The sequence below is a fragment of the Caretta caretta genome, chromosome 2 (genome assembly GCF_965140235.1).
Source record: "Caretta caretta isolate rCarCar2 chromosome 2, rCarCar1.hap1, whole genome shotgun sequence".
NCBI classification, from domain to species: Eukaryota; Metazoa; Chordata; order Testudines; family Cheloniidae; genus Caretta; species Caretta caretta.
Window position 1 is genome coordinate 195,234,187 of NC_134207.1, and position 20,355 is coordinate 195,254,541.

The 20,355-nt window shown below is 39.1% G+C and overlaps 1 protein-coding gene across 3 annotated transcripts in view; it reads left to right on the top strand.

The window, feature by feature from the left end:
- Positions 1-20,355, top strand: part of OSBPL10 (oxysterol binding protein like 10) — a 189,473-nt gene that overhangs the window by 108,601 nt on the left and 60,517 nt on the right. For all 3 annotated transcript variants that reach the window (XM_048838665.2, XM_075125718.1, XM_048838666.2), the window contains exons 5-6: positions 4,177-4,387; positions 14,746-14,897. In XM_048838665.2, coding sequence (XP_048694622.2) covers positions 4,177-4,387; positions 14,746-14,897 — 363 coding nt within the window. The remainder of the gene's footprint in view (positions 1-4,176; positions 4,388-14,745; positions 14,898-20,355) is intronic.

Here is a 20,355-nt window from a genome sequence, read left to right on the forward strand (position 1 = left end):
TTCAATTTATCTCTAACTTAGGATGGTGATAAAACAATAATAAAGAGTTTATTATTGTTAGAATACCCTTAATGAAGGGTATTTCTTTTTTACTGAGTCTCAGAAACAATTGCCCTTTAAATCAAAGTTGACATTCAAGGTTTGTAAGATGGCTTTTCTGCAGTGGAAAGATTAATATACCTTTTAAAAACCATTAAATTTCTGTGATTTTTCTTCTACTGCAGAAATGGCACTTTCAGTATTTCTTGATTTTTTTTTTTAATTTTTTAGCAGTTAATTATAGCTTTTATTTACTATAACACAGAATGTGTTTGGTTGCCTTTCTTTGTACCACATCCTAAATGTTCTAGGATTGTTGAAATGTTTGTCCTTTAGGTGTTCATATATGCTGAATTGCCCATTGTTGGACATGAAATTGTGTTTAAAATGGCATTTTTTATGTCGGGTTTTAAACAAAATTCACCCCCCCCCCTCAAGTTTCTGGCTGTAATTTGAGAACACAGTTGTTATGTGTTATTCCTGATTCTCTATCTCGATTATGCAAATATTTAATTAGCCCCTATATATAGCCACCCAAAAGCCAGTCTGTTTTCCACTGAAGTTTTGGTTTGTATTTACATTAAGACTCTTTAGGCTGTGGATGTTATATGTGTACTTTCTTATACAAGGCATTCACTGTAGTTTTTCACTGCCTACATAGTTCGCTTGTGTATTCGTAGTTGGGAGATGCATCTATCAACTTCTGGGTCTCATTGTCTCTAAAAATTTTGCTCAAAAACTGTTTTTAGTATCCAGTTGGCTTTTAAACCTAGCTTTTCCTTTCCCTAATAATACACCCTTCCATTTTCCCCGCCTATAACTTGTCTGCAAGGATACTTAATTGCATCTTTAATATAGTCAACTCTCTCTTCTTTTTCCAGTGGACTCAATCTTTGTACATTATTAGTCATCAATCTCAAGAAATGTCATTTGTTTCTAACCAGGGTATTTTGACAGACTGTAAAAAGAAAAGGAGTACTTGTGGCACCTTAGAGACTAACCAATTTATTTGAGCATGAGCTTTCGTGAGCTACAGCTCACTTCATCGATGAAGTGAGCTGTAGCTCACGAAAGCTCATGCTCAAATAAATTGGTTAGTCTCTAAGGTGCCACAAGTACTCCTTTTCTTTTTGCGAATACAGACTAACACGGCTGTTACTCTGAAACTTGACAGACTGTGTGTGAAGTGTGCTACATTTAAAAAAAAATGTATGAAACCTATTCAATTCATTGTAATATGTAAGGTGTAATCAGATGAAAGTAGACATTTTTTTATTCTTATAAATTCACCTAGATTTTTTTTAATGCTTTTTCTGCAGCTTTGGAATCTTGAGCCTAAGCCTACAATTATCTTATTAATTAAACTATGTTCGCATGAGATTTATTTAAGGCATTAACTCCTTTTTATTGATGACTTCCACAGTGAAGTAATACTGATTACATTAAATTATTCTTAGAAATTTCAATTGTTTAATACAATACAAGTCACTGTGGAAGTAACTTATAAGAAAAGTGCTGAGTAAAAGAATCTGAATCCTCTGAGGGTTTCAGAGTGTGTTTCTGGTAATGTTGCATTTTAGCTTGAAAATGTACATTTTTATCCTTTATCTATGCTAGGATTATAGCTACCTTTTTGTAACCAGTTACAAACTTGGTGTTTGGTACTGCTTGTATTAGGCTAGTGTGTAGAGGCCCCAGTCAGGATTACTATTTATCTGTGTTAGGGTAGAGCCTAGAGACCCACTGTGTTAGATTCTGTATAAACACAGAGTAGAATAGCACCTGCTCTGAAAAGTTTGTAATCTGATTAATTTTAAATTAGTTATATGAAAGATATATACAGTATCTAGTGATCTTTGTAAATGCTAGTGCAAATGTATGTCTTATATGATGTCATGGTTAAATCTGATCAATAAATTGCATTATAGCAGCAGCACAAATAATGTGGTGTATTGTTCTGTAGATGTTATCAGCATTCACCGGTCTGTAAACTCAGCCAGATGTTAATCTAGCTGAAGTTAGGTAGGTTTTGATTTATTTATCTCTCTGATCATATTCTGATTTTGAAGTTTAGTCTATGATACTGTGTGTGTACACTTACTAAATGCCCTTACAAGTTTTATTAAATAGCACTTTACTTTTAAGGGTTTAAAATGCCATATTTAGCAAAATACACAATGTTTTAAAAACAGAAAAGGACAAAATAGTATACTGCATGTGGAATATTGTACATGTTTTATTTTAAAATGTGATCTAAAATTCCTTTTATGGTTTGAGAAATAGATGTTCTCTCAACCCTGAAATTTTCAACATTAGGATCTGACATAACTAAAATTTTACAGAACTCCCCAGGGGTATCTTCCTGCATATCTTTAGACAGGGGAGTCCTAGACTGGGGAAATAACCAGACATGGGGGAAAATTGTTGGAGAGGGAGTTGGAGGGTTATAGAAAATGTGACTTTTTTGCTTTTAGCTTGGCAGAGGAGCTTTAGTGAAAGAGAACTGGAAACTGGTCTATCCTGTAACTCCCACTGAGTCACAGTGGGATATAGCAGACATTCTGGAGATGTTGTTCTTCTGATTAATTGTTTGAAGGTCAACACTACTGGGGTTCAAATGTATCTGTGTTCGCCAACTGAAGGGAGTTTATATTCTGACTCTAGATATGTTTAGTGATCAAGTTAAGTTTGCATCTCTATTTAACCTCATTGTACATCAGTGTTTCAGTGGACACTGTTTCTGTTCATTTTGTTAATATTTTTAAATACTGGTGTGACTAAATCCTGTCTTGTTTTGTCACTCAGTGAGAGTTTGCTTGAACCACAAATAAGTATATCCAACCATGGGTATGTTTAGTTTAACTTTGTCTGCCTTCTGAGATACATTACATCAAAGAAAGAGCCTCAGGAATAAGTCTGAGTCAAATTCTGCCTTGTGGAAGTAAGAAAAGACTGTGTAGGTGGCAGCATAACAAATTAACAAATAAATCCTTCTGCAAACACTTGTAAGGAATTGATGGCACTAGCAGAATGACATGGTCTTCAAACCATCCCTCTGAGTTCAGGGATAACATCTCTCTCTTTAGTCATAACTTGGTGAGGTCTGAGAGCTTCACAAAAGTAAAATATCCTGAGCCAAATTCAGCCCTGGCATGGGTGGGTTCGGCTTCCAGTTATTTCAGTGGCATTTGCATCTGCGTGTGCCAGTGTTCCATTTAGTCTTTTCTCTTTGGAAAGGCAGGTGAAAGAAAAGTGACCTACTGTAATTGTGTGCTGTACCCCCTACCACCTAGAAACTGTGGGACTTGTATTAGGGATTTGAAAACCCTCTTTCCTCTCTCAGCAGTAAGGAGGGTTTCTGAAAGTTGCTTTACTCTTTTTGGTACTATCCAATATGTGTAGTATTGTACTTCACACTATTTTCTCATCTACTGCCTTTTATGTAAGTATGCCATGCATGCCATTTTATTTTTCTCTATCTAGATAGACCATATCTAAGCGCAGCTGAACTGTATCTCCCTAAAATGTGCGGTTTCAGATACTATAGTGATAGGTGCCTCATAAATACATATAATAATAATATGGTATCTGGGTCCAAATCACCTTCGGTTTTGCAAAAAACAAATTTTCACTGATTATTTTTTTGAGAAATAAAAATAACCCTCACTTTGTCCATGACATAAATGGAAGAGGACAGGAGATTCTGCTTAGGTTTGTCTGGATTTTCAGATCATATCCTGGGGAGAGGAATTATAAGCTTGAATTAATAAAGGAAAAGGAGATAGGACTGGATCATTTTCATATAGTGAAAAGCATAAAGCATGATTCATGCCTGAAATCTAGGATGCCAACTTTTTTTTAAGAAGTTTTGCCCTAACATACTGAACGGTTTGTTTTTGAGTGGCATTAGTTTTTTTTTAAATTAGGAATCTAAAATTCTCTTTCTTTCAGTGTGCCTATGTTCTTCACACGGATATTTTTATGCATGTCTGTTTTCTACTGATTGATTGAACGTTAACTGAACTGAACGTTAACATTCAACTATAGTAAGGTTTAAATACAGTTTGACATGTCAATTTGTAAGGTGCAAATGAAGGCTTTTCGTATGACCACATGGCTTTTTTTTAACCCTTACAGATCATGAGCCAAGTGGAGGGACAACAGAAGAATCTTGTGCAAGCCATTGAATCCCTTCCAGGTTCTGGACCTCTTTCTGCCTTGGATCAGGACTTGCTGCTTTTAAAAGCTACCTCTGCTGCCACCCTAAGCTGCCTTGGAGAATGCCTGAATTTATTACAGCATAGTATGCATCAGGCGGGCCAACACAATAACAGGACATTGCCTTCAGGTGAGCACAAGCTGTCTTCTTCCTGGTCTATGTATTTTTTATTATTTTATTTTTTTTAAATTATGATCCCCAGAGAGGCAGGATGGACTTTTCCTTAAAGAAATGACACAGGATCAACACTAAATAAGCTTCCTTGGACCGAGATATCAACATTTTCCTTCTGACCCACAAATATTGTAGAAACCATCAACATCAGAAAACAGGAGCAAAAGAGCCGTTAAGTGTCTTCTGCATAAATAGGTTTTGGAAACAGCAAATAAGAAAAAATTAAATAAGTTCAAAGAAAAGTAATTTTGTTTTTTAAAAAGCAGATTTTTTTTAATAAATTGAAATTTAACACAATGTGCTTTAATAACAAATTCTATCTCTCTTTTTTTCTAAATAGAAATCTCTAGGGAGGATTGGATACCCCTATATATTGAGTCAGTGCTTGTGGTTTTCTCTAAGTTTGGAAAGAGAAAGCAATAGTCTCTTCCTATTTACCTTTGGCATATAGTTACATAGTTACAAAGTAGGACCCTGAGCCTGGCACCTATGTGGACCCTCGTCTTAATTAGCCCGATTCTAGATCTCTGTAAACTGCTTCAAAATAAAGGTCTAACATGTCACAGTATAGTCAGCAGGAGAGTTCACACACAGATTTCACTGTTAGACCCGATTGTAGGATCAGGACTTGTTATAAGACCAGATGTAAACCAATGATTCTTCACATTTGGATGGCTTGACAACAACTTTGCCATCTCTACCTAATTTACTTAAAAACCTTTCAAGAACCACCGTCCCTCACTACTCGGGGGGAAAAATATCCTTTCTAATTAGTAGGGTCGGTGTTTTCTGGAAATTGCTGATATTGATGCATTATTTTCTGAAATTACCTTTCATTTCTGGAATCGCCGATTTCTTCTGATTTTTGCATCTTGTGCTTCAGCTGTTCAAGCCATTTACTACCAATGCCTAAAATGGTTAACCCTGAGGATAGTTAAAGAATTCGGCAAAGATGTGCTCCATGTGGATGAAGGGAAGTTATTTTGTACAATTTGCAGCCAAGTTTTTGATCGTGTTAAAAAGGATCACATACTCAACCACATTAAAGGTCCATGTCATATTGCAGCCATGGAAAAAAGAAAGCAAAGGCTAGAGAGCAGCAATGAGACAGCAGCAAAGCAACAGCGCACAATTACTGGTGTGCTTGCACAACAAAATGAAAATCAGAAATACAGGGAAAAGATAGTACAAGACTGGGTGGAAGCCTGTTGCAACGCAAACATCACGCTAGAAAAAACAGACAAAATGTGAGAATTCCTAAACGAGCATTTCTGAAATGGAGTCTGTATCCTGCAAGCAAGTACACTGAGACAAGTCAATCTTCCCTGTGTCTTTGAACTAAACAAGCAACAACTGGTCACTGAATTGAAGGGTCAGCACGTAGCTGTAATTGTGGATGACTATACAGACAGTGTAAACTGGTATGTTGCAAATATTCTAATACAGCTGATGCAGGTTTCAGCAGATTGCCCAGCTGCTGCTAAATTTGTAGAAAAAGTGGAATTAATCTGCAGTTGTACAAGCTGTTATAAAGACCCTTATATAACATGACATTGACTTTTCAAATGTAGTAGTTTATAATGCAAAATAAATGTGAAAGTCATTTAAAGACAGTTTGAGTGACATTTTAACCAGCTGCATTCATGTGACCTGCTGGGCATACTAGGTGAGCGCTGGCTCTGTTTGTTTACAGAAGTGGACTGTCTGTGTCCTCTAATAAAAAAGCTGATATGCAAACCGCACTTAGTCTACCTTATTGACCATGGAGTTGAAAGCCCAACTTTACCGCCGCAACTGGTTGTAACAAGATGGAATACTTTGATTTAAAGCCGTAGACGATCTCTGCCATCATGTGGAGTGTTACAAAGGGTTCATTGGTCAGGAAATCAAAGTGGAGGACTACTGCTGTTTTAGAGGAGCTAAGTGTTTATTGCAGTGTATTGTTTTGTGGCACATTCAATTTTTATCCAAGCAGAAGCAACTCCACTTGTTTGGACACTGCTTAAGTTTGAATCGTGGTCAACATTACCAACGGAAGTGTACAAAATTGCATTTGATTTCATAGAATCATAGAATATCAGGGTTGGAAGGGACCTCAGGAGTTCATCTAGTCCAACCCCCTGCTCAAAGCAGGACCAATCCCCAATTTTTGCCCCAGTTCCCTAAATGGCCCCCTCAAGGATTGAACTCACAATGCTAGGTTTAGCAGGCCAATGCTCAAACCACTAAGCTATCCTGGAAATACTGCAGTACACAGGACAGAATGTACTAGAGAAGACAATCTCAAGTATCAAGTTTTTCAAAGCTGTGCAGAGGTACTTAAATACAGAGAAACAGCCAGCATATAGATTTTTTTCACAATGTGAGAATCCTTAATCCCAAGCAAATTCGTGTACTGTCCCACAACATAGATGACTATGAACTGAGTATTCTGCTGCTGAATTCTGTACTTGAGGGTGAGTGGGAAGTTTACTTGAACATTGTAAATAAACTTCCTAGTACCCAATGGCATTTCTCTCTCCAGTTTTTGGAGAAGCATGGACAAATGTTTGCCAAGATTTAGCCAGATTGCTTGTGTTGTTTTGGTGATCCTGTGAAATTCAGTTGATGCTGAACGCAGTTTCTTCAAACTTGGACAAGTGCTAGCCCTGCAACATTACTGTATGTCATTGGAAAATATGAAGCTGTGTGCCTAAATGAGTTTTAATGTGTCCTAAGTGCGTGTCAATGAATATTTGTATGCTGATATAGGAGATATGTAAATATTTGCAATAAAACATTAGTTTACTTTTAGCAGAAATGTAATTATTCCATAGTTCCCGGTGCTGTTAGATCGTTGCATAAAACAGTAATCCAACTTTTATTTTAAATGTATAGTCTTGCATGGCAAGAATTTTGTTTTGTGGTTATAATGATGATCACTTAATACGTTTATGTTCTAAAAATGACAATTTCGGTTTAAAAAATAGTCTGTAAACACTAATGTAGGCTACTGCATTTTTGTGCAGAAAAGGATTACATATTGCTCATGTTTGTCAATACGTGTATCTTTTGTATTAATATAATGCATATCTGAAATTTCTGAAATATAAAGCTTTGAAAATCTGAAATTACTCTGTTTTCATTGCCGGAAAACACTGGCCCTACTAATTAGCTTAACCGTCAGGTAAGACCCAACCACAAAGCTGCAGAGACAACTGGGTGGGAAAATCTGGACACTCCTTTTTCTGAAAACAGAAAAAATAGACCTGGAGAAGGATGGCAGAAGGGCTAGATGATGAGCTGAGGAGTGGAAAGATGGCATGAAAAAAGCAATTTTTTTTTGGAGTTATGCAGAACATAAAACAGTTACGTGGGTACTTGGCATAAAGTGCCATCTGTATCATAATACTGTATTGGGGCCCTGTCTTAATTCAGACTTCTAAAGAGAATCCAGGGATAACTACACATCTTAAATAATCCACATAGGCATACGAAACACAGGAACTAAAGGACCCTTCTTATCTTCCATGTTCCACTCACCTCATAAGAGATGCAAACAAAATACAGTATTTAAAAAGTAAATTGAAGGAGCATTCCTCTTTGACTGAGAAGAGGTCTTTAAATTCTTGGCTTTGTTTTAGCTTTCTTCATGGGACCGGGGGGTAGGAAACAAAGACGATACAAAAATCCTTCTGAGAAGGAGGGGACTACTTCCTATTTCTATATCTCTGGACACGCTTCTTTAGATCCATGTGAAACAAGTAAACTGGCGGAGATAGGGGAGCTGGACAAATACAAATGTTGGTCCTCTATCCTAACAATAAGCTTTTCCCTCTTGGCATTGATAAGGTTTCTAATTCCCGTGGATAGAACCAGTATTTCCAAAGGTTTCATAGAAAGGAAAGCTAAAAATTCCCTTAGAAGTTCACAATCTCTTTGCATTGGCCTGAAGGCAGGCATGGCATCTGCTCTTACTGTTAGAGTTTGAATACACACACAGTTAAACTAGGAAAAAGAAAATCAAGAGGAACAGAGAGGCTAAAAAGCTTATAAAATATTTAGTCTGCTCTCTCCTGTTAAAAAGATGTACTTTGCAACATGAGATTTTTCTTCCAGGGTCCAGTTATGCAACACAATTGCCTGAAGGAACCTGTGGCTAAAAGCCATGATTACTGGTTTCTCCTCTTGATTTAATTTTATTCAGGCCTTCTTTGATAGGATTGTCATTTCTAGGAGGAGTCATTAGAGTAAGCTGTTCAGGATTCATCAGACCTGAATAAACTCATACCTAATGACTCTAAGTAATGCTCTAGCCAATTCCAATTGAGAGATTTTAATTCTACAGCGTTCAGACAGTTTTTGGTTACTGCAGATGCAGGAGATTCTTTCTTCAACAAAATGGATGACCCATGTTGTCATCTCCTAATATTAGGAGGTCAAAATAATTATTCCTGTTAGCTCAACCACCATTATCCTGTTGGAGGATGGCTGAAACATTTCTTCAGTTCTTGCATCATCTCTGGAAAGAAATGGGCACTGGAAATAATTTAGAAAGATGACTTTGAGATTCTAGAAATTCTCTTTCTTCTCTTCCTACTTCATTTGCAGTATGTTGGAGAAAATACATAAATGTTCAAAGCAATTAATGCATCAAGCCCCAGCTATGTGAAAGGCCTAATTTTGGCCTGTGAACTGCTGAGACACTTGTGCTCTTCTGGGATAAGATCACAAAATCTGGGATAAAGTGCACAAAAGCAGAAGACAAAGCATTCTCAATCAAGGGATCTGATGTGATTGAGAACAAGTAGCTGAACTGTAAAATATTAATTTTTATTCAATTTTATGGAAAAATAGTAATTTCCATGATCAGTATATGCCATATTTTCAGCACTTTAAGTGCCCAAAGTGGGAACAGAGGGGCTATACCATTGGGCAGCAATAACATGTCTTACTGCTAGTAGTACAGATGATGGTTTTTTTTATTTGGGAGGTGTGGACTAGGATTGCCAACTTTCCAATTGCAGAAAACCAAACACATCTGCCTCACCCCCTGCCCCACCCCTTTTCAGAGGCCCCACCCCCACTCACTCTATCCCCCCTCCCTCCATCGCTTGCTCTCCCCCACCCTCACTCAATTTCACTGGGCTGAGCAGGGGGCTGGAGTGCAGGTGTGGGTGAGGGCTCCAAGATGGGGCCAGAAATGAGGGGTTTGGAGTGTGGGAGGGGGCTCCGAGCTGGGGGAGGGGGTATGGGCTCTGGGCTGGGTGTGTGGGCTTTGGAATGGGGCTAGAAATTAGTGGTTCATGGTGTGGGGAGGGCTCTGGGCTGGGGCAAGGAATTGGGGTGTGTGTGTGTGTGGGGGGGGGTGATGGCTCCAGCTGGGGATGTGGGGTTCGGAGTGTGGGCTCTTGGAGGGTGTTTGGGTGTGGGAGGGGGCTCAGGGCTGGGATGGGGTTGAGGTGTGTGTGGCGGGGTGAGGGGTGCAGGCTCTGGGAGTGAGTTACGGTATGGGAGGAGGTTCTAACCTGGGGCAAGGGGTGGGGTGCAGGAGGGGGTTTGGGGTGCAGGCTCTGGGCGGTGCTTACCTCAGGTGGCTCCTGGAAGCAGCCGGCATTTTCCTCCAGCTCCTACATGGAAGCATAGCCAGGTGGCTTCGCGTGCTGCCCCTGTCCGCAGGCACCACCCTCGCAGTTCTCATTGGCTGTGGTTCCTGGCCAATGGGAACTGTGGAGCCAGCGCTCGGGACGGGGGCAGTGCGTGAAGCGCCCGTGGCCGCGCATCCCTTTAGGAGCTGGAGGGAAAAGCTGGATGCTTCTGGGAGCCGCACGGAGCCAACGCAGGCACAGAGCCTGCCTTAGCCCCACTGCACCACTGACCGGACCTTTAATGGCCCCGTCAGCAGCGCTGACTGTAGCTGCCAGGATCCCTTTTTGATGGGGTGTTCCGGTCAAAAACTGGATGCCTGGCAACCATAGTGTGGACATTATCTGTATCAAGTAGAGAGGAGATGTGTTGTCGTATCCTCTAATTGTAAATATAACTGTTAAAGTAACTAAAACAAATGTTTAAAGAATTAACTTTGAAATTATCTGATTTATTATGATTTCTAATGAGCTCTGAATATTCTTGGTCCTTAAGTGGCCTCATAAGGCTTTGCTTACTTCTGGGAAGCAGGATGCGATATTACTTAGGTGGCAGCGCTCACTAAAGAAAACCAGCTCCATTTACCATGTGCAGCACAGGGCTAGGGGGACCTCACTGCTCCAAAGTAAGATCTGGCAGATTAAAGAAGAATGTTGCTGGGGCTCTGAAGTGTGTCACGAGAGAATTTCTAGTAGAAGCCATAGATATTTTTAAAATCTGTTATGAAAACTAGCTTCTCATGACATTTAGTACAATTTTTTTAACTTTCTAAGCTATTATGACTAATCACTGCTGTTTGCTTTTAAGGGGTGTGCCAAAGATATTTCATTACTGCCTTTTCTGGGATGCTGCATGTCCAGCTGTTCTGTTAAGTAGTTAGACTCCAAGCTGATGAATACAGCAAATTAATATTTCTTGTCTGAAGAGACGATAGGAAAGAAGATGCGCTTTTCCCTTTTGGTCCTTGGCTCTTGGCATGCTAATATTGCTAGTTGGATCAGAACTTAGTTGTGTAACAGCAACTTTAAAAACATTGATTAAGCTGACTGTGATGGGTTCCCCCCCCTTCGGGGTGCCACTTGGAACTTGGGTACCTCTGAGCCTGCCTGACCCACCAGCCTGGGCTCCATTTACTCTGTATTGCTGAAGCAAGCCAGCCAAGCCCTCCCTCAGGCTTCAGACTGCACTTTACCAGCACACGTACAGGTAGCGACACAGCTAGCTGCAGCTATACACACACATACTGAGATCAGCTCTGTATGGGAAGGCTCAGCTAAGGAGTTGCCCAGTCCTCAAGAGCACATGGCCCCCTAGAGGGTAAACCCAAAATTGTACCATCTTGCACTGCATCGAGAACTGTACAGTGTAAGCTCATGAAATTCGCCCCCTTCCTCAGTGTGGAGAAGGGACGTACACAGCTTTCTGCCCCAAGTTATGATTTCCACACACACTGGTTTTAGACAAAACCAAACCAAGTTTATTAACGACAAAAGACAGATTAAGTGATTATAATGGATAGTAAATAGAGCAAAACAGATTACCTAGCAAATAAAACTAACATGCAATCTAAGCTTAATATACTAAAGAAACTGGTTATAAGTAGCAATTTCTCACTCTAAATGCTGTTTTAGGCAGATTGCAGAGATTCTTGAAGGCAAGCTGCACTTGCTTGCATCTTAAAACTCCAGATATTACTTTTGCAGGCTAGACACCCTCTAGCCTGGGCTCAGCCCTTCTCCCCTAGTCCAGTCTTTTTGTTCTCAAGTATTCCAGCAGTCGTCTTTCTTGGGCGGGAAGTCAATGAAGAATCAACCTTGATGATGTCACTCCCCTGCCTTTAACAGTTTTTGCATATGGCAGGAATCCTTTGTCTCCCATGTGATTCCCAACCTCAGTCAGTGGAAAAATACTAATATTATCATGGAGTCCATAACTCAGAGGCTGTTTGCGGCGTTCCCAGGAAGGCTTCCTGGTGGGAGATTAGCATCTTCAAAGACCTATTGTTCTCCCTAATGGCCCTTCCCAGCGAGCCATCTAGACTGACTGAATTCTGTCTAGTGGGCATTCCCAAGGTGTACTCATTTGTAATAGAAATATTGTCTTTGCATTTAACTTTAGATACAAAAATGATACATGCATACAAATAGGATGGTCATACTCAGTAAGTCGTAACTTTTTCAATGATATCTCACATGTCTTATCTTGCATAAAATACATCATAGTTATGCCATATTCACATCATATAACAACAATTTCTATGAAGAATATGGGGGCGTAGTGCCACACTGACAAGGACTGTTCTTCTGTCTGTGATGGTCATGGTTGCCCTTGGGACAGATGGGGAAAACACACTTGCATAGTTCCCATAGATTTTATTTCAGTAAAAGAATTTAAGACCTTGGAAGGAAAAAGGGGAGCAGATGGTGAGTTCTGGCCTGACACCATGTGTCTTTATATTGAAGCAAAAAAGATGTAGTTAAAAATAAAGTAGATTTTATGTATTAAAAATAAAATACCCATAAAATATTTTTGTCCATTTGTACAGACAACTAGTTCTGCAGTTCTGATCCAAACTGCACAAGTGCAGTATCATTCAGATGACACTTTTTTCTCTCATGTTCACTTACTATTAAAAAAAAAAAAGTCTGTAGTTTGTAAATACAATGGTCAACAGGACTGCAGTATGCAAATAAGAGAAGGGAGAGTGGATAGACTAGGGGGTTGATTGGCTGATTTACTTTCTCTTCCATTGCACACCTCCCCTCCCCCGGTCCCATTTAGAAAAGGATCAGACAGTTCTGCTATATTCTTTATTATTTGTTGTTACCCAATAATGAGCTATTCATATGGGAAGGAGAGAGGGACAACACATATATATATTATTAGTCACCTATCACCTATTAAAAATAGAGACATGCACACGTGGCACCTCAATTACACAAAGCTGGTCTTGTGTGGCTAGCCAAAATATATAATTATTTTGAGTTCATTTTAACTTCATGTTTATTTTAGAACAAAATTTCAAGTCTTCCTCACACAGACTTTGTGAAATCTTAGCCAAATTGTTCATGTTCATGGCCTTTTTGCTCTGAGAGCTATACTATTCTTTTGGGAGATGATTAAAAGAAGAGGCTCATTGCTACAGTCACATTAATTCCCTCAAGAGGACTTTAACTTTTTAGTTGAACTTTTTTCATTCAATTTTATCCTTTAACTTTGAAGAAATGCATCTCCCACAGAACTCTGTGGATGTCCCAGGCAGGTCTCCAGGGCCCTTTAGTGTTGTTCTTTTAGTCTGTCAGAGCGCACTTTGGAGCAGTGGGATTGTCCCTTGCTTTGTCTCCACATCACTTAAAATGTAAGCAAAAATAGGACCAGGATCACAAACTGAACTCAGATCTCCAGCAGCATCTGAATCTATCCTGAGCTGCCAAGTATTGCTTAGGATAGCTGCACAAAAAAGGCTCTGCCTACTTACTGACATTGTTGCATTTCTATAACTTAAGTTTTTTTCATGAGGATAGGTTACTGGCCTGTCGCTCAACCCCCAAACTGGAGAACCAATGGACTGTTTCTTGTCTGGTTCCCATCCTACAAGGAGTGAAAACTCCCACCAGCAGAACTCGTAAGGTCTTTGGACTTCATAAGCCTGCCCACCCTATCAAAGTGCAGTCCCCAGGAGAGATCCAACAATACAGCAATATCAATAAAGAACACTACTCTTGCCCCGGGCCAATGGAAATGTTGTCTTATTGTGTGCATTTAGAATAAAACACAAGCTTTTTACATTTATATCTAAAGATCTTTGAAAATAAATTCATGCTTAATTTGCCTATTGAGGCCTCAGTTTCTGGCTTTCTTCTGCAATGGATGACATCACAGACTCCTAATGTGAGCAAGGAGACTTATATAGCTTTGTGATGTCACTGAAATGTTGCTGGGGAAACATGGAAACTTCATGGCCTCATTGGGCAAGTAAGTGCAAGAGAAATTGCTTTTTAATGTTTTGTATTGAACCATACTGTTCAATTTACCTTTTGGTAATTTTGTTTTTAAATCTAGGTATATATTCCAATACTGATTTGGAATCTTAAACTGGATGGAACACTTCTTCACTGACAATTTTTTAAAATATATGAAACCCCCACATCCCCAAAGCAAAAGAGAATAGCCCTTAGTTTTGAATATATTATAACGTGTGACCTTAACTGAAATATATTTGATAATTCGAGCATGAAATATAATTTGGACCTTTGCTACAGAGTTCTGTAATGTTTGTGTAGTTGTGATGATTAAGTAAAATGTAAGCTGCATTGTCACAGTTAGTGGGAAGAGGAGAAAACAAAATGAGCTTCAAAGTATTTGCTGAAGGTAAAAATCAAAATACTATGAATTTCCTGTTATTATATTAATTATGCCATATTGATTCCTGGCTTGAATAGCTTTTGTAATTTTCTTGGTAAATGTTAGCTATCCACCTCAAAAAGGGAATTTATTGCAGATAAATTGTTGCTAAATGCAGGGATATAAGCATCTTTTAGTTACCGTGGCAAAGGTGTGTGTGCGTAGAGGGGTGGGGGAGATGACTATGACTACAAGTAGCAATTCATATATAGAATTTAGGACACTGAGATTAAAATCCTGTCTAGAAGATGAGTCTTGTGGCTAACTCTAGTTTTCTGTTTCAGAAAACATCCTGGGATGGCATGGGCCAAAGTCACATTCCACAGAACTGAAAAACAGTGCTCTCAGCTCTTTATCATCTGCTAGTGCCAATATAACGTGGGCGATAGTACCAACTGCAACTCAAGATGAGCAAACACTACCACCAAATACTGAGGTAAACACAGTAGACCTGTGTATATTGTTTTCTTTTTCATTTAGGTTAGAAAGCCCTACCATGCTTGTAGCTTGCCCATTCTTGCCAAATTTTGTTTGACAGGTATTTATTCATATTAAACTGCTCCTTTTCACTTTTAAAATATTTTTTATTTTAAATGGCTTAATTAGTAAGTAAAGTTAAACAGCGAAGATGGATGGTGAAGTATGGTGAAAAATGCAGTATAAAAACCTAGACCGATATATTTATGTATGGCACTTACTGTGTGTTTTACTGCATGTGTGGGATTACTGCAGATAAATTTACAAATTGATGTACTACATGTGCTTTTGTTCAGCCTGAAGCTGTTTTGATCTTCAATGGAAGAATTATGAGGAGTCCATTCTAGTGGTGCCCATTGTGACCTGATTTGAGTAGTTGCTGCATATATTGTAATGTTTCATGGACTAGGGACTCCTTACTTCACACTAACACAGCACACGGCAACAGTTCTTGAGATGTCTGCATCAATGATTTGTAGATTTGAAACTATCTAATATTGGTCTCTCTGAATTGGCAGGACACTGTATAAAAGTTGTCAAGATATTAGGAGATTGTCAGTGTGCACTATTAGGTAGTCATTGCTATAAAACAGTGTACCATGGTAGCAATTGGCAGATTGTCTAATAGCAGCATTTAATACCCGTGGCTGCTGTAGACATGCTGGTTCGCATGGCGAACACTTTAAGGCAAGTGATAGACTCACTTGTAAACTTATTTCTAACTCTAATGTGGTTTTGATATATTTATGTGGATGTAAAGAGCTGCTCACCTTTGTGTGGGGAATCCAACTTAATTCCAGTTGAAAATTATCCTCCAGATAAAGGGACCAATCCTGCTAGATGAAGTTGAGGGAACTCTGCACCTGCTAGGATTGGGTCCAAAGACATCTTCAGGAGTGCTTGATCTCTGTTAGAAGATATCAGTTTATTGATGGAGCATTTGCTTGCCAGCTGTGTCCTAGGACTTGTATAAAAATGTGTTTCTCTTTTAGAGTAAGTTCCTTGCAAAGTACTTGACAGAGGGATTTTTTATACCCATAATGATGTACCTTACAAAGACACTTGTTACACCCGAAGCACACATTATATAGCTCATTTTCTGATGCATTGTCCTCAGTGTATTCCTGTAAAATACATTTCCAAAAGTAAAGGCTAAAATACTAGTAAAATCCCAACTTCTCTGCTGGACAATCAGTTCACCATCACACCCCAAGATACTGGGGTTGTTCTTATCTGCAGCATGCATGTTCCATCATCCTTCATTTCTGCCTGTCTGCTCTATTGTTTAAGAACCAGAAGTGCTGGAAATTACAAGACTATTGCTTGCGTGAAGCACTAGGGCAGTGTGATGTATTACAATAATTTTATATATTGTGATATATGTGAATGCATTAGTCATAAGAACACACTTTATAGATGATTGTGGTACGTTTTCAATTCCAAAAGCAAATCAGACAAGCTACGGTAAGTCAAGGGATGGTGAAGTACATATGTCTACCTATCCAGACAGCTACAAGGTCTAACTGTTGGCTTTGCGGACTTGACAGTTTCTTTAAATATATTTCTCCTATCTCAGTCCAGACACTGAATAACATTAGCAGATGGAGACAGGAAGCTTTTCAATTTTGCAGTTGTTATTCCAGCTATAAAAGCAAGAGCCAGATTGACATTCCACTTGCTTTCTGTCTTTAGCAGATAGAAACTAAACTAAATTCTGGTTTCATTTGAGCATATGAACAGACATTCTGTTTTGGGCCCTAGGTTTTGTTTGATATCTCCAGTTGCTGTTTGACCTTGTGGTTCTCCAAATGCAAATGATTGTCCTGATTCACTGAAGAGTTCTGTGATTTTTTGTGTGTGTGTGACTTTTTTCCTGTCTGCGTAGTTGGAAAAGATTGTGAGCAAAATGTACCCCAAGTGACACACTTGCATCTTCCTGCACCAACTTAGCTACTGTGTCCCTGTGGGATTCTCTTAAAGGAGAGCACATAGGGAAGTTCTTTTAGGGGACAGCTCTGATCTCTGCAAGGGGCTGTATTTGAGTGTCCTTGGGGGATGCACCCAAACAGTTAGTTGCCCCCACCAGCCCTCCCCAGAAGCACTGTCTTCTTCAAGGACAGAACAGCTGAGTGCTGCAGGACTCCTGGCAGAGTGGAGGTTTTGGGTATTTTGTGTGCCTGCCTCACTCCATACTGTGGGCATACTTCACAAGCTAATAATCTGCTAGCATTGGAACTGATTAAACTTGACAGTATATTTTCCTTTAATGAAATACGCAGTGGTCTCTGACTTACCCATTAGTTAATCAATATTTTCAGCATTTGCCTACCATCCTGAATTTAGCATAATTTAAAATGGCATTGGCTAAACCTGAATTGCTAGTTTACTATAGAGTTTCTCTCTGCCTTTTTTTTTTTTTTAATAGGAGGGTAAGAGAAGGATTGGAAGAGAATTATGTAATTCAAATTTTATCCAGCAGTGCGGTCAATGGACCTAGATGAGCATATGATGTAAATTCACTTTAGTTAGAAATTGCATAATTTATTTTTCAGATAAGTACATGACAATTCTCTTAAGCAAAGTATTCTTTTTTAAAAAGAGGGAGAAAATGTATTGCCATGAGTATTCCTTGCTCCTGGATAAATTGTAAATTGTTGCATTGGACTTTTGACTTGTTTAGTACTAGAGAAAACTGGTAAGAATAGCTGTCAATTAGAAATTTCTTGCTAGAAGAGTGAGAGTTCGGGCCAATTTTGTCCTTCAGACCTATTTGCCATTCCTTCTTTTCATAGCCCTTCCATCTTCAGCATGCACACAACAATTTCATCTTGATGGGGGAAAATGCTTAAGCGATAAAACTTTTTATTTTTAAAGAGAAAAATAATTACTCTGTGCTTTTTGATTTCTTGCTTTCCCCCTTCCTGCCCTTTTTTTATTACAGTATCTTCCATGACTGCTGATGCAACAAAGTGAATTTTAAGCCACTGCAGCTTGGATATCAATATATAATTTGATAATACATGCTGAGCATTAATAGTCTGACCTAAGGAGTAATGAAATTATGGATTGCAGTTTATCACTTACAGACTCTTTAATGTGTTGTCATTGCCCCAAACCCCACCTGGCTCTGCCCAAGGGACTTTATACCTGTGGCTAAGGTATTTTATTCCCCTCATCTGTTTCCACTTGATAGACTCCATATCCATTATGCTCTTCCTCCTCCCCACATTTTGTTTTGATGTATTTTAAAAATTGCAGGTGTCTTGCATTTATTAATCATTCATAAAATACATTGGTAAAGTGAACTGTAGGAATGTTGCTGTTTTGTATGTGGAGGCTTGGGCTCTGCAACAGATGTAATTCATAATCTCTGGGCATCATTTTGCAAGTAGTTTTAACCATTCTGATGTCTGAGTTCTAAATGCCAATGCCATTTTAAATAGACAGAGTCCTTTTTCTACCCAGTTATAAAATAAAATGTCTTGTTTTGCACAAGATAAAAGCTGTGTATGTAGCGTAGTATGTACTGCTTTTGTGACTTTCCCTGGACATTTCAGCATATTAAGATATTTCAGCAGTTGAACTAATGCTACTAGTTGAAAGATGCTGTCCCTTTTTAACAATAGATTTTAATTATTTTATTTACTTTCCACTTGAAGTAATATCCCCTCATAAGCTTGAAAATAACATCTTTCCCTCCTGTCTTTTTGTCTCATCACCTGGCAGATGTTTTTCCTGCTAGTTCTTTCATAAAGCAGCAGCCAAATGCAACTGTGCTGTGATTATTTTTTTAGCTTTTGTTGTCTACATAATCACTGATATCTGTCTTCAATAGTGGGAGTCCAACTCTGAATATAAGGGTTAACTTTGCATTCCCTATGCTGGCTGGAGCTGTCTTTGTTGTAGCAGAGTGTGGTGTTTACATGCTGCTTGTAATTATTAGAACTGGGAGCACTGGCTGTTGGGAGTCTGAAAGGACAGGAAACAGGAAGGAGTGGGGAGGAGTTGAAGAGGCTGAGTGAGAGCTACTGAGGGTGCAGCAGCAGCAGCTTGGTAAAGAGGTTTCCACTTTAAAAATAAAGTCCTGTTGAAGTTTGTTAGTACCTTGCCTGGTTGTTACAACATTTTGGTGATGAGGATGGATCTTCTGCCTCTGAACGCACCTGCACCCTTTTTACAAAGCCCAGGTGACCCTCCAATTGCTTTTGCTGCCTGGATCCATATGTTTGAGAATTATCTGCTTGCAGTCAGTGCTACAGAGATTTCTGAAGTAAGAAAACGTGATCTGCTAATCCACTGCCTTGGAGTAGAAGGGCAGCGTATATTTTACGCTTTTCCCCTTGCAGATGATAAATATGAGACTGCACTCACTGCATTAAAGAACTTTTTTGTGCCAAAGGTGAATGTAGTAGTTAATCGCTACAGATTTTGCCAGCGTGAGCAGAAACAGGGGAGACTGTAATGCAATATATTGTATATAGTAATGAAGTATATTGCTTCCCTGTGGAGTCTGATTGTAACTTGTGACTTTGGGAGTATGGCAAATGAGATGATTAGAGACAGCTCATTGAGAAAACAGCCATGCTTCGTGTAAGAGAACGCTTACTTCTAGAATCACAACTTACACTAGAAAAAGCAATAACCATTGCTACTCAGATTGAGTCAGCTACAGCTGAAGCCAAAATAATGAGCATGGATACTGGGGGCACAGTCCAGGCTGTGACTCCTTTGCAGAAAAGTTCATTATCACTGCAAATAATTACAAGAGGAAAACTAATGAAAAACCACCGAATCAGCAAATTCAAAATACAGTAAAAGCATGCTTTCGCTGTGGATCCCCACAACACCTTGCAAGCTACACAGGATGTCTGGCAAAAGTAGCTCAGTGCAATCATTGCAAAAAGATTGGGCATTTTGCTGAAGTATGTTGCAGCAGCCAGTTCAATCAACAGGTGCATGCAGTTACAATACCAGATGTTACTGTGCTGAACGTGGACAAAATCACTAATGCACATATTCCATAACAAATAAAGTGCACTGTAAACTTTTCCACCATACCCTCAGGCAAATCACACTCTATTCAGCTAATGTTGGACACTGGCTCAGCAGTATCTATACTACCTGATTCCATCTATTTGCATTACTTTAAAGATGTGCCTCTTACTGAACCCAAACTTCACTTGGTGTGCTATTTGACAAACCATATTCCAGTACATGGCTGCCTGCCAGCAATAGTTACTTTTGGTGGTTGCTGTGTAACTGCAGAGTTCTACATTGTCCACAAAGGCACTCCTATCCTTGGCAGAGATTTATTGGCTGCTTTAAATCTCAGGGTAGTTAATGGACGAATTGATCTTCCTCAGCAAAGCACTCTTGCAGTACACACACCGGTTTCAGCTGGGACCCAACACCAGGTT